We start from the raw sequence: 13,563 nt of genomic DNA, 5'->3' as shown, positions 1-13,563 counted from the left end.
TTGTTGTTGTGTTAATAATGGTGCTGGCTGGCTTCTCTGTCCTAGAAAAGCAATCTTTTAAAAAAAAATTTTTTTAAGTAAATCCTTGGTGTCACCCTGAAAACAGAGCTGCCCATTCAAGAAGCAGCTCCATTGCAAATCAACACCAATAGTTTGCAGCATCTTCCCTTTTCTACTTTTATTCAGGCTATTATTTGAGCTCACTTTGTCCATGACATGTTTAGTATGTATAGTATATCTCTTCTAAGTGGCAGTCTTAAGAGGTCGCTCCCTATGCTTCAATTTCGGTTGATCTGATGGAAATTTCAATCTTTCTCTTTGAAGTACCCTTCTCCCCATATGCCTCCCTAAACCCCAGCAGCTCCCCAGGATGATTTTGTGTATGCTATTTAGCCTATGTTGAAAATGAGGTAAGTGGGCCTTGAAAATTTGGAGATAATCCATCCACCTGTTTTCATGTTGCCGTGGACCAAAAAAATAGAAGCATAATTTTATTTACAGTGATTAATGTAAGTGGAACCCATTCTCATATACTATAAGGCACTCAGATGTATATTGATAGTTTTCCACCTTACAGAATACAATCCTCACCACCACCATGTCGAGGATTCCTATGCCTTGCTAAGTATCACCATCTACCCAGAAAGAGTAACTCTTGCCTTGCTTGACTTTTCTGTAGGCTTCCCTGCACCATTACCACCAATTTCTTCAGACTCCCTTCTTTTCTACACTCTAAGAAGAGCCCTATAGCCTCAAAATGTCCAGTCTATTATATCCCCTATTTTATTTCACATCATGATTCTTATACCAGTTGACAATAGGGCTCTTGATTATGCTTTCCTCTAAGTCTCTGGCTCTGAATGCATATAAGCTTTACCCTAATTGGAACTGTATTCAACATGCCTACTGTATCATTACCATGCTTAACAGACAAATGCATTCAACAAATATTTATTTGGCTTTTACTGTGTGTCAGGCCCTGTCCCCATTTTTAAAGACTATATTGATTTTGTAAGTCCCTAAAGTCATAAGTTGAAAGGTTGAGTTGCTCTATCCTAATTAATGGGGTGATCAATAAACCTCACTTGATATCAAGAAATGCCCTCTTGCATTTATAACTATGGTGGTCATCCATTTGACTAATGTATACCATTTGTGTGTCAGGCCCTGTATTCATTTGTAATATCTGGGCATTAAAATGGATCTTGATGCTTTCTAGGACATTGCTTTTGAGTTTAGCACAAATGACTGCAGAATTTTAAACTACCACTTAATTTTGTTTGTACTCAAAAGATGTGTTTGGTATTTTAACAGAGGGATCGTGATCTGGAGCTAGCTGCTCGAATTGGACAAGCTCTCTTAAAGCGGAACCATGCCTTGTCTGAGCACAATGAAGCCCTCGAGGAGCAATTGGGACAAGCCTTTGATCAAGTAAGTCTTGGATCAAGTATTTGCAGCATGAAGCAATTAGGTCTTGGGAAATGGAGAATTTATTTTCCTGGGTGTCCCTGAAGTGATGACAATAGTATCCATTAAACTAACCAGTAGAGAAATGAAGTGTTATTGTACAGAGGAGTACTCATGTGACTCTACCTTAGTCAACATAAAAGCTTGTATTCAGTACCTACAGTACTTGTAGCATCCTGCTTAGATTCTAACACTTTATCCTTACTCCTTTCCATAGACTTTTTGTGTGATCTTATCTTAAATTTATTTTTTAAAAATGTACCCCCAAATAAGATACCCAAAGGAAGTATCTTTATTCAGAAACCCAAACAAAAGGAGAAAAGAAAAGGAAAAGAAATTTTTGAAAATATATTTATCCCATAGCAATAGATATTTTTAGTGAGAACTGATTTATTATTAATTTGAACGGTTACATTTTAAATCTTCTATAATTTGTTATTGTCTGGTTTCATTTATATTTTATAAATCATCATGTTTAATAACATTCAAGCCTTTGTGTTAAAAGTACTTATTCCCTAGAACTAGAGTTGGGAAGTCATGTATAGTTATGCAGCTTAAAAAATACAAACCTTTAGGATGAGAATTTGAAGTAAGGTTCTATTCTGATACTTTGAAGTTTCTTCCATTTTGTTTTGTTTTGAACTGTGAATGTATCATCTTATGTGAAAATTTCCTCCTATATTCCCGTTATATAGAATATGGAAATTGGCTTTTCTTTTCACCTAGTATAGAAAAGGCTGTATTTGTTGAGTTAATGCTCTAAAATTATAGCTTAGGAAGTATCTGAGATTTGTTACTCTCTTTGTAGCCCTTGTTACTTTAGTCAGTAAAACCTAACAGCTGATTTTATGACTTTGTTGTATGGTGAGAAACAATTGCTCCGTGAATTAGAAGCTATATTACTTGTAAATAATGCAAAATAAAGACCATCTTGTAAATCAAACCCTTTTGATGTACAGGTTAATCAACTGCAGCATGAGCTGTCCAAGAAAGATGAGTTACTTCGAGTTGTCTCCATTGCTTCTGAAGAGAGTGAAACTGATTCCAGCTGCTCTACACCTCTTCGTTTCAATGAGTCCTTTAGCTTATCTCAAGGTTTGCTGCAGTTGGACATGCTGCAAGAAAAGCTCAAGGAACTGGAAGAAGAGAATATGGTTCTTCGATCCAAGGTACAGTCAACTTAATTCTCACTCTCCTTTACCTTAAAGGCTATAAGGTTTAGGTCCAGGTAGTATTGAGGGGGTGACAGCCAAGGCACAGGTGCTTGCCCTCCATTGTTACTTAGATCCCATTGAAAAGTGGATAATAGCAAGCTGACAGGTGGAAGAGAAAGGCACAGCATAGAATATATAGCTTGTGGAGTTTACACAAATAACTAAATAATTACAACTAAGTTAAGAACTATATTGGAAAACTACAGTGTTTCATGAGCTTATATAATGGGGGGTTGGGGAATGGATCAAAGAAGTCCTACTTAAACATGTGACATTTTAGCTGAGGCTAAGGGTTAGCCTATCAGAGATATATGTAGTGGAGGGGAGGGGTCGGGGTGGGGATGAGTAGACATGTGCAAAGGCCCTGAGAGGAATAAGGGGGAGATGTTTGTCATGTCCTTTTCCATGGTCTTTATTTTATGATAGATAAAGCTTTATGAGTTTTTGTTTTCCTTTGTAAGTGATGAACTTTTATCTTTAAATAAGTAGTAAAGATTTTTTTAGTTAATACTATAAAATCATTAGAAGATATTATCACATACTAATTTTTTTTTTTTCTTGAAGGCTTGTCACATAAAGACAGAAACGATTACCTATGAAGAGAAGGAACAACAGCTTGTCAGTGATTGTGTTAAAGAACTTCGTAAGTGTTGTTAATGTATTCTGTTTTATAGCCTTTGGGCAGTTCTTTGGTAGCATATCACTAACTCAGAAATTAGGTCAATGGTTTCAATAGAAGCATCTCAAGAAACAATTTTAAATAATTGCTGAAAATCTTGGAATATGACATTGAGCCCACAACTCTAAATAAAGTACCATATGTACTTTTAAGAAATATCTTTGTTTCAAATTGTCATCATCATTAAATAAAGACCTAAATTTCTACCCATTATATAGCATGTTAAAATGAAAGTAACCAAAGCTCTTATTTTGTTGGTGAGGAAATAGTCCTATAGAGAATATGATTTGCCAAAGTCAGAAAACTGATTAGTAGCAAATCTAGGGCTTAAATGATAGTGTAAAACGTAACACTCAACGAGTATTTGATAAATGCCAGCTCTGTGTCTATAAAGGAATATATTTTACTTTCTTGTATTGTTACCTAAAATTTTAAAAAATAAATCAGTTGGAAAAAGATCAGCTTTACTAGAGAAAAACTTTTAATCTCTTTATAAATATTGATATATATAGCCTTTTATGTTGAAAGAGAAGGTATGATAACAACATATCAGATCATTTGAGCTGAGGGCTTCAGAATGTGGTACCTTGCACAGAATATTAGAGAACCAGAGGAATGCAAATTGAATCTTCTCCATCAACACTATCATTACCCACCTTTTACACTTTAAAAACAAAAAGCAAGGACTTACCTAAGAGCTTAGATTCTGCTCTCCTGTCTCCTTACTGCCATCCTTTGAATTGCTATAGACTTTCCGTCGATTTAAAAATAGTTTTATATAACACTTAGAAATAGCTTTGCCACTGGGGTTTAGATGTCAAAATTTTTATATGAAACAAAGATTTATTTCCCCAGTGGAATTCTAAAGCATGCAAGAATGCTGCATTGTAAGAATTGCTTTAGAGGCCCTACTCAGTTTGCTGGGTATCCCAGAAAGTCTCTCCTACAGAAGCATCTCAGTAGCTTTTACAGATTGTGACTGTTCCATTCTGGAAATATTCATTTGTTAGATTTGTTAAGTTTGATTTTCATTTCTTTGGGGATCTTATTTACATTCCTGAAGAGTTTTCAAAGACATAAATGTCTTGGCCCTTGCAAAGATACATAATTCACCTATCTCTTTTCAGCCTTCTTGTCCTTCATAAAGAAAAAGATTGAGGCAGAATCTTTAGCTTGCTTGCCTTTACAAATTATCTCTTTTTAGCTTCAGTGCCTCCTATTAAATTCCCAGCATTAGTCTATTTCAGAAGAATCTTTAATTTTCTCTATTGAGTTATCCGGGTTTATTATTTTAAATTTATGTTAGAGAAAAATCAATTCGTGATAGTCCAGTGCTTGTTACAAAACAGGATTTGGCCCACAGGCCATAGTTTACCAACCTCTGTCCTACATTTATATTAATTTTAAGTTTTTTATTTTGTTTTCCAGGTGAAACAAATGCTCAGATGTCCAGAATGACTGAAGAATTGTCTGGGAAGAGTGATGAACTGATTCGTTACCAAGAAGAGATTTCCTCTCTCTTGTCTCAGATTGTAGATCTTCAGCACAAACTTAAAGAAGTAGGTTCATTCATTCAACAGATGTTTGTTAAGCACTGACCAGTACTATGCACTCTGCTAAGTGCTAGATACATTAAGCAAAATAAACATGGTCCCCACCCTTTTACATTGCTTTAGTCTGATTGCTGTTTTAGTCTTCTGTCATGAAATATCATGAATAACTACTTTCAAATCACTATTTCTTTCCGTAAAATGGATTTTCCTCAGAAAGTTGTGATGTGAACTACTGATTCATGCTCATCGTCCTCTGAACACCTTGATGGATTTTGTATTCTGCCCATTTTATTGCACTTATTTGGCTTTTGAAAGGTTAGCTTTTGATAATCCTCTGGACTATATCCCTGAAATACGTTCTTAAGATTTCTTAAAAAGAGAGTAACCTGTATTTTATATGGGAAGGTTTCACATGTCTCTTTTAATATGTTGTCAGCATGTGATTGAGAAGGAAGAGCTGAGACTTCACCTCCAAGCTTCCAAAGATGCCCAAAGACAACTGACGATGGAGGTAATGAAATCTTCCTTTATCTTGTGTTATATGGGAGGGGAGGAATGAATAGTTCCTTTCTTCTTTGTGAATAAGAATGGCTAAAGGTGATAACCAGATTTAAAACAACAACAGAAGATTAAGCTGAAAATTATGAGATCTAAGAAGTAAAGCTTTTTAAAGATTCTGTCTCTAAAATAATATTAACAAGACAACATCCTTCTTGATTAATAGGAAAACCTTGAGTTTATAAGATTCTTTAGGAATATATGACCCTTTTACAGGTCTATATTAACTAACCCAACAGTTTTTAAAATAAGATAATCTGCATTTTTTAATAAGCACCGCTAGCCCTAGTGGTGCTGATGATCTAGTCCACATAACACACTTGAAGAAATTTTTGAAGTTAAAATGTTCTCTGAAAGTTATGTACTCTTTTAACATGCTTGTGTATCTAACTATAAAAAAAATTTTGAAACAAGGGAGAAGAAACTACTTGTTTAGGATGATTGAGCACCCTGACATCTTATTAAATACTTTGTAGACTTGATCTTGTCATTTACAGACTTCAGAGTTCATTCATGTTCATTATGTTTAAAAATATACGTATCTAATATTCCACTAAACTAACTTGACCGTAGCTATTATACTTCCTCTATAAGTTTTTTTTTTAAGGATAGGAAGCATTAAATATTGAATTGACAGTTATGGTTGTCTCAGCTACATTTCACGTTTTTAGGAAATCATGCATATATATAATTCTGGCCAAGACACCCCTAAATCTGGCAGCTTGAAATATATATACTTTCCTTGCTTAGTCTGTTTCAGAGTCTTTGTTATTAAATTTAAATTCATAAAATTAGTCCTCTGGATAAAATTTAAACTTATCCCAAGGGGATGTTTTTCCCCATTGTCATTTTGAGAATATAATAAGGAACACTAATTGCCATCCTATCTTTCAGCTGCATGAGTTACAAGACAGGAATATGGAGTGTCTGGGAATGTTACATGAATCCCAAGAAGAAATAAAGGAACTTCGGAATAGATCTGGCCCTGCTGCTCATCTCTACTTCTCCCAGCCATACGGGGTTTTTTCTGGGGTAAGGAACTGAGAAAGAAACTTGAGATTAGATGGTCCTGAGAGTAATATGGTTTCTAATGGTGTAAAGCATCTTGAGAAGAGGTAACATGGTTTGTCCTTGTTGATTGAATTTAACTATTGATTTAGGCCTTCTTTTGCATAGCTGTATCTACCTTAATAGTCTTTATTTATTGTAGCCTTCCTTCTAACAGTTGACCTTCCAGATTTCTTGTATGAGATGAACCCTAAGGAAATTAAGTTTAGGTCTGTGTCCCATAGACACAGTCATCCTCCTTACCCTAATCCCACCACATACCACTTATTCAAATAGTGCTCTGAACATTTAAAACCTCTTTTAACAGATCTTGAGTTTCTTGCTATATTTAACTTCAGTTAGAGTGTAAGCCCCATGAGAGCAGGAATCATATTGATTTGATTCCTCAATAAACAATCTTTTTTTTTTGAAATAAAGAAATTAATGAAAACTTCTGAGCTTATGCCCAAATTTGTAATGTTGGTTCAAAGAGTTATTTTAATAATCTAGTTCTTAAACACTTACATGCAATCCTGTGAAATTTTTTAAAAGACTGAAACTATAAATTATAATAGATTTTCTAGAGAATATTGGGGCAGAATATTTTTTAATTTTTAATTTTAAGGTAATTTTAAACTTAGGATAACATTCCAACAGTAGTACAAAAAACTCATATATCCTTCATCTAGATTTCTCAAATTTAATATTTTACTACATTTGTCATATTGTTCTCTTACTTTTTCTGGACCATTTAACAGTAAGTTGCAGATAACCCTACTACCCCTTAATAATTCTGTGTGTATTTATTAAAAACAAGGATACTCTCAAGGACATTCTCCTACATGACAACATATAGCCATCAACTTCTGGATATTGACATTGATACAATACTATCACAATTTTGCCAATTGTCCCAGCAGTGTCCTTTGAAGGATACATTGCATTTCATTGTTTCAATCGGGGACAGTTCTTCTGTCTTTGTTTTGTCCTTCATGACCTTTGTAGAATGTCCTCAGTTTGGGTTTGTCTGTTGTTTCCCCACAATTAGATTTAGGTAATGCATTTTCAGCAGAAATAATGCCATGTTCTTCTCAGAACGTTGTATTAGAAGGCACACATTGTCTCTTTTTCCCATTGCTGATGATGTTAATTATCTTTGATCACTTGGTTAAGGTAGTATCTGCCAGTTTTTTCCATTGTAAAATTAATCATTGTTAATAGTTAATTGAATTAATGTTACTAAATTAACTTTGCATTGATGAAAATTGTCAGATACTACCTTAACCAAATGATCAAAATTACTATTTTGGGGGTGATACTTTGAGACTGTTTAAATATTCTGTTCCTCATAAAGCCTTTGCCCACTAGTTTTAGCACCCATTGATGGAGATGTATCTGACTCAGTTATTACTATGATAATTGCCAGTAGTGACTTTTTAATTCCATCATTTTTTCAACTTTTTTTAATTGGCATTCTTTTATAAGTTAGAGCTTTTCTGTGTCATTTATTTATTCATTTGTTCATTGGGTTATGTCAGTATAGACTCAGGGATTCCTATTTTAATCAGTGGATTATAATCCATTATTACTGTTTTTTATTTTGATACTTAAATTGTCCAAGATATGACCAGTGGGATCTCCTTCAAGCTCCTCTTGCCCTTTCCCTGGCCCAGCCCTGGGATCAGCCATTCTCCAAGGAGCTCTGGTTATTTTTAATGAGAAATGATATTTAGAATCCAAAATCTGGGTGCTAGGTATCCAATGCCACTAGAGTACCATTGCTTTGAGGTCCCCTCAACAGATAGAGCTAGGAAATATGTGTAGGTTCATATACACCCACATAAACACATCTGTATCTATCTTTACATTCATACCTATGTTTATATGTATATTTAAAATCATGAGTTCACACCAGTACCTCTAATTGTAGTCATTGTTAGCACAGCCCCACTGAGCATGACACCCATGCTAGTTGAATCTTCATCCCTGACCAGGGGAAGGGGAAGCTTACTTATTTTTCTTTTAACAATTTTTTATATTATAAAAGCTTTACATGTTTATTATAGAAAAGTTAGAAGTTACAGAGAAGCAAAAAGAAATTGCTAAATACCGTCAAATCCTGACCTCCACAGAATCACTATCAACATCTTGGTTTATAGCCTTTCAAACCTTTTATTTTTGTGTGTCTGCATATGTAATACTTTTATTTATCATAATTGGTTTTTCCCACTGCTTTCTTGTAAAAATATATCATGAAAAAGTTGGTTCTTGTTTAAAAGTTACATTTCCAGAATGTCTCTTTTCTTCCCCTGCATTTTAGCCTGTGACTGTTTTCTTTTATTATAACACCGAAAGTATTGGATTCTGGAAACTCCGTTAAATAATTTAAAGATAGTTTATTTCTTCTAACAGGCTTCTTAGATAATAACTGTTAGTAACATCAAACTCTTTTTCTTAGGAATCTCTGGCGGCTGAGATTGAGGGGACCATGCGTAAGAAGTTGAGTTTGGATGAGGAATCTTCTCTCTTTAAACAAAAGTAAGTTCAGATCACATGTGTTGTTACTCAACCATTGGGATGGAAATTAAACAGAAACCACAATCCATAGTGATTGGTATTATGGGATTCAGTAGTAAATCTGCTTACTATTCGGTTTTTTCCTCGTAGTGCTTGCATCTGTGAGAGCATTCTCTTGTTCTAAATTTTATTTTCTAATAATTTCTCCAAAACTTCAGATGCTCTTCAGGGTGGCTTTATTTTTAATTAACTACACTTACATGTCTCTTTTCTAAAGCATTCCAGTGGTAGGCAGTGGCAATAATGAACATTTCTCTTTTGACAGAGCCCAACAAAAACGGGTATTTGATACTGTCAGGGTTGCCAATGACACACGGGGCTGCTCTGTCCCATTCCCAGCTCTGCTACCCATTCCAGGCTCCAACCGTTCAAGTGTCATCATGACAGCAAAACCTTTCGAATCTGGTTTACAACAAACAGAGGACAAAACAATCCAGAAGAGTAACTTGGAGGAAGATCCAGGGTAAGAAACATAGGTTCACACACTCAAATTCCAGCATTGCTCTGTGCTGTCCCAAGGAAGTTCTGGAACTGTCAGTTTTCATTCAGTAATGATTCCCTGTATCATTATTTGTTAGATCACTGGAGTGAAAAAGTTTAATTAAGTGTATTCAAAATGGAGTTTTCATTGAACTATAAAATTCTTTACTACTTTCGTCTCTGGTTTGGCAAAATTTGAGTCTAAATCTTTGTGTTCAAAGTCAAATTTGTTTGAATCTGTTTGGTCATTGGCAGTTATGCATAGCATTACATGACACTTTCTCATAACCCATGCTCCTAATTTCAGTTGCTTTGGTGCCATTAGGATAAGCAATAATCTGGAATACCTATTGAGGAAAACTAGATTGCTCTTAATTTCCTATTTGTTTAAATTTAGATTTTTTTCTGCTTTTTATTAATTCAGTTCATTGAATTTTGTATAACTAGAAATTAAAGAGAATGACTGGAAAGTCAGCTGAAAGTTTTTGAAAATTAGATGTTTGGCATCTGAGGGAAGTCTTTCTTAATGCAGAAACCCATTGCCTTGGGTTTTCAATTGTATTGCCTGGTTTTAGGGGTAGATTCTATACACACAATAGCTTGATGTTTCAATACTACCTCATTGTACACAGTTACCTTAGGAAAAGATCTAACAAACGGATCTGTGTGAATTCACACATGGAATAACTAAAGCTTGGCTTGCTACTCTTTCTTTTGGTATCAGTTGTAAGATACTGCCGATTTTTTAAACGTTAATAAGTGAAAAACTGTATTGTAGAACTATGAAAGTGCAGTATTTACAGATCTTGTTGGTTTCTTTTAAATGTTTGTAATATTCATAGAGGATTCTATGGCCTAAAGTAAATTTTTTCACATTTTAATATTTTTGAAATTGTTTATCTTTTGCAGCTAATGACATGTCATAGTTTAATGGGTAGCATTTTTTTCTTTCTTAGTACATAAAATAATGGTACCTCTTGCCTTCAATGGTGTTATAGATTCAGTGAAATATAATAATATTTAGTTTTTTGACTACCTAAACTGAATTTATAGATGGTCATTATCTATCTGTAGGTTCATAAATTAAGTGAAACAGAAAAGTTAATAAATACAACATAATAAAGTATAGTTTTGCCTATCTGAAGTCACTTGAAATGATCTATAAAAACATTATATATATGGGCTTCCCTGATGGCGTAGTGGTTAAGAATCCGCCTGCCAATGCAGGGGACACGGGTTCAAGCCCTGATTCCGGAAGATCCCACATGCCGCGGAGCAACTAAGCCCATGCACCATAACTACTGCGCCTGCACTCTAGAGCCCGCGTGCCACAACTACTGAAGCCCGTGCACCACAACGAAGAGTAGCCCCCGCTCGCCTCAACTAGAGAAAGCCCACGTGCAGCAATGAAGACCCAGTGCAGCCAAAAATAAATAAATAAATTTATAAAAACTAAACATATTATATATATATATATATTAGAGATTTGGTTTTGTTGTTACTCTTTCTGTATTCCAGGTATCTAAGAAAAGATATGTGTTTTTAAGATCAATCTCTTGAACATTCACCATTGTGGAAAGGAGAGGTCTATGCTATGCTTATGCCCCTCACAGATCTAGTCAGTGAATGTGTTTTTCCCATAGGAACGTCCAGAAGGTCTGTCAACCAGGACGCTCTGCAGAGAGCGATTTGGCTACAGCCCTGCATCGCCTGAGTCTGCGGCGACAGAACTACTTAAGTGAGAAGCAGTTCTTTGCTGAAGAATGGCAACGGAAGATCCAGGTTCTGGCTGACCAGAAAGAAGGGGGAAGTGACTGTGGCATCCCCACAGAGAGCCTTGCCTCCCTCTGCACTGACCAGTCAGAGATCACAGACCTGAGCAGTGCCAGTTGCCTTCGAGGTTTTATGCCTGAAAAATTGCAAATTGTCAAGCCCCTTGAAGGTAATAAGTAAGGAAGGGTTGTTTCTAAGCCATGTTGTCTGTTGGCTTTGCCTTCCCCTGGAATTGAGATTTCTCTTTTAATTATAAGAACCCTAAGTGCAGAAGACATCTTTATTATCCCTAAATCTTCGCTGTGTGTGTGACCTTGCAGAACTTTGTGGAAAATGAATGAAGAGATTTGCATTCTCCAAGCCATCAGCTGTCAGTTCTCTTCTACTGATACTGTTTTTTTACAAATGTGAGGGAGGAGGAGATATCTTTTCTTGTTCTTTGCTAAGGAATATCCTTGATAGCAGTTTTCATGGTAAGATAAACAGGATATGATAGATGAATAAAAATAATCTATATGTAATGCTTCATCTCTACCTTCCTTTTCAAAAAAAAGTTCTTTACCCAAAAAGTGCCAGTTACTTACAGATATGTGTGTCTGTATTTTTCTCTTGTTCAGTTCTGTTAATTTCAGGTCAGTTTCTATTCTCTCCTAAGAACTTGAATTCAAAACAGATCTTTTTGTTTTATGCAATATTGACAGTATTCAAATGATCCTCTGCTATTATCATGAAAGAGTCTGCATTAGACAAAATTTTGAGTCAGTAACCTATAAGGACCCCTCAAACTCAAAGGTGCTATAAGTTCGTTTTATTCATTAATAGTCCAGGTATTTGTCAGAGTTGCCATTTTTAGGATTATATGACTATTAGTGACAATTAGACACTGCAGGTACTTGGGATGATCATTCACCAGTATTCGTAGACAGAAACCACGAGGATTGATCCTCCCTTTTTTATCATCTCCTTCGCTTTCCTACTCTCCCCGAGAGCCTGGTGAAAGGAGAGTCATGAGCACATATGAGTTGAGAAATATACAAAAAAAGCCATGGTAATTCAAGGTGACTTCCAACCTAGGAGCCTGGCTTTTGAGTTCAAAGTTCATAGGCATAGTTCCAGGACAAAAGAGTATTGATTTTTGTCACCTGGGAAAATACAACCCGACCTGATAACTGTATCTTCTTTCTCATCACTGCCTCAGCATCCTAGTTCCTATTAAGGGTGTTGTCTTGGTTTTTTCATCCCTGCTTTAGATTTCCTTTTTAAAGTTAACTTTTGAAATGAACAGATTATTATTCATACCTTTATCATCTTGTTAATCTTCCACAGATAACTTTAATTTACAAGTTTTACTAAAATATTAAGACCAAATAAGTAGTTTCATTATTATCATTACTTTTTTACACATACAGTTTTAGCTTCTTTCAAGATTTATTATTTGTGGGAAATTTAAAACACGTTCCTTTTTTGGTTTGCATACTCAGGATCACAAACTCTGCACCAGTGGCAGCAGCTTGCTCAACCAAATTTAGGAACCATTCTTGACCCACGACCAGGTGTCATCACTAAAGGCTTTACCCAGTTGCCCAAGGATGCCATCTATCACCTCTCAGATTTAGAAGAAGATGAAGAGGAAGGTATCACTTTTCAGGTTCAGCAACCTCTTCAAGTGGAACAGAAACCTTCAATATCCCAGCCAGTAACAGGAATCTTCTTGCCTCCCATGACTTCAGCTGGTGGTCCAGTTACAGGTGAGAAGAGTGCTTGGTTGAGTGTAGTCTAGTAAACAGTAGTACTTTGCTTTCTGCATAACTGTATGGTCAGCTGACTGCCTCTATATAAGTCTTACTGGAGTGTACTCAGTCTTGAATATAAGACAGTAGAAATCCATAGCATAAGTGCCCCTTCTAATTCTCTCCACTTCTTAGTCAACCTGCATAAATAGATAGGCAGAGAGAGAGCAATTCAGCCAGTGGTTCACAAAACTTTTAGACTCAGGATCTCTTTACACCCTTAAAAATCGTTAAGAGGGCTTCCCTGGTGGCGCAGTTGTTGAGAGTCCGCCTGCCGATGCAGGGGACACGGGTTCGTGCCCCGGTCCGGGAAGATCCCACAGGCCGCGGAGCGGCTGGGCCCGTGAGACATGGCCGCTGGGCCTGCGCGTCCGGAGCCTGTGCTCCGCAACGGGAGAGACCACAACAGTGAGAGGCCCGTGTAC

At 35.9% G+C, this 13,563-nt stretch overlaps 1 protein-coding gene across 1 annotated transcript in view; it reads left to right on the top strand.

Moving 5' to 3' along the window:
- The window catches only part of TRAK2 (trafficking kinesin protein 2), a 61,540-nt gene that overhangs the window by 41,204 nt on the left and 6,773 nt on the right, over positions 1-13,563 (top strand). Inside the window, exons 5-14 of the mRNA XM_007469215.1 lie at positions 1,315-1,431; positions 2,427-2,636; positions 3,246-3,324; positions 4,789-4,919; positions 5,350-5,424; positions 6,366-6,503; positions 8,977-9,056; positions 9,361-9,558; positions 11,219-11,517; positions 12,830-13,096. Of these exons, the coding sequence (XP_007469277.1) occupies positions 1,315-1,431; positions 2,427-2,636; positions 3,246-3,324; positions 4,789-4,919; positions 5,350-5,424; positions 6,366-6,503; positions 8,977-9,056; positions 9,361-9,558; positions 11,219-11,517; positions 12,830-13,096 (1,594 nt within the window). The remainder of the gene's footprint in view (positions 1-1,314; positions 1,432-2,426; positions 2,637-3,245; positions 3,325-4,788; positions 4,920-5,349; positions 5,425-6,365; positions 6,504-8,976; positions 9,057-9,360; positions 9,559-11,218; positions 11,518-12,829; positions 13,097-13,563) is intronic.

Source organism: Lipotes vexillifer, unplaced genomic scaffold, assembly GCF_000442215.2.
Source record: "Lipotes vexillifer unplaced genomic scaffold, Lipotes_vexillifer_v1.1 scaffold648, whole genome shotgun sequence".
NCBI classification, from domain to species: Eukaryota; Metazoa; Chordata; class Mammalia; order Artiodactyla; family Lipotidae; genus Lipotes; species Lipotes vexillifer.
The sequence above is the reverse complement of the archived record's forward strand: the minus strand, read 5'-3'. Positions and strand labels throughout refer to the sequence as shown.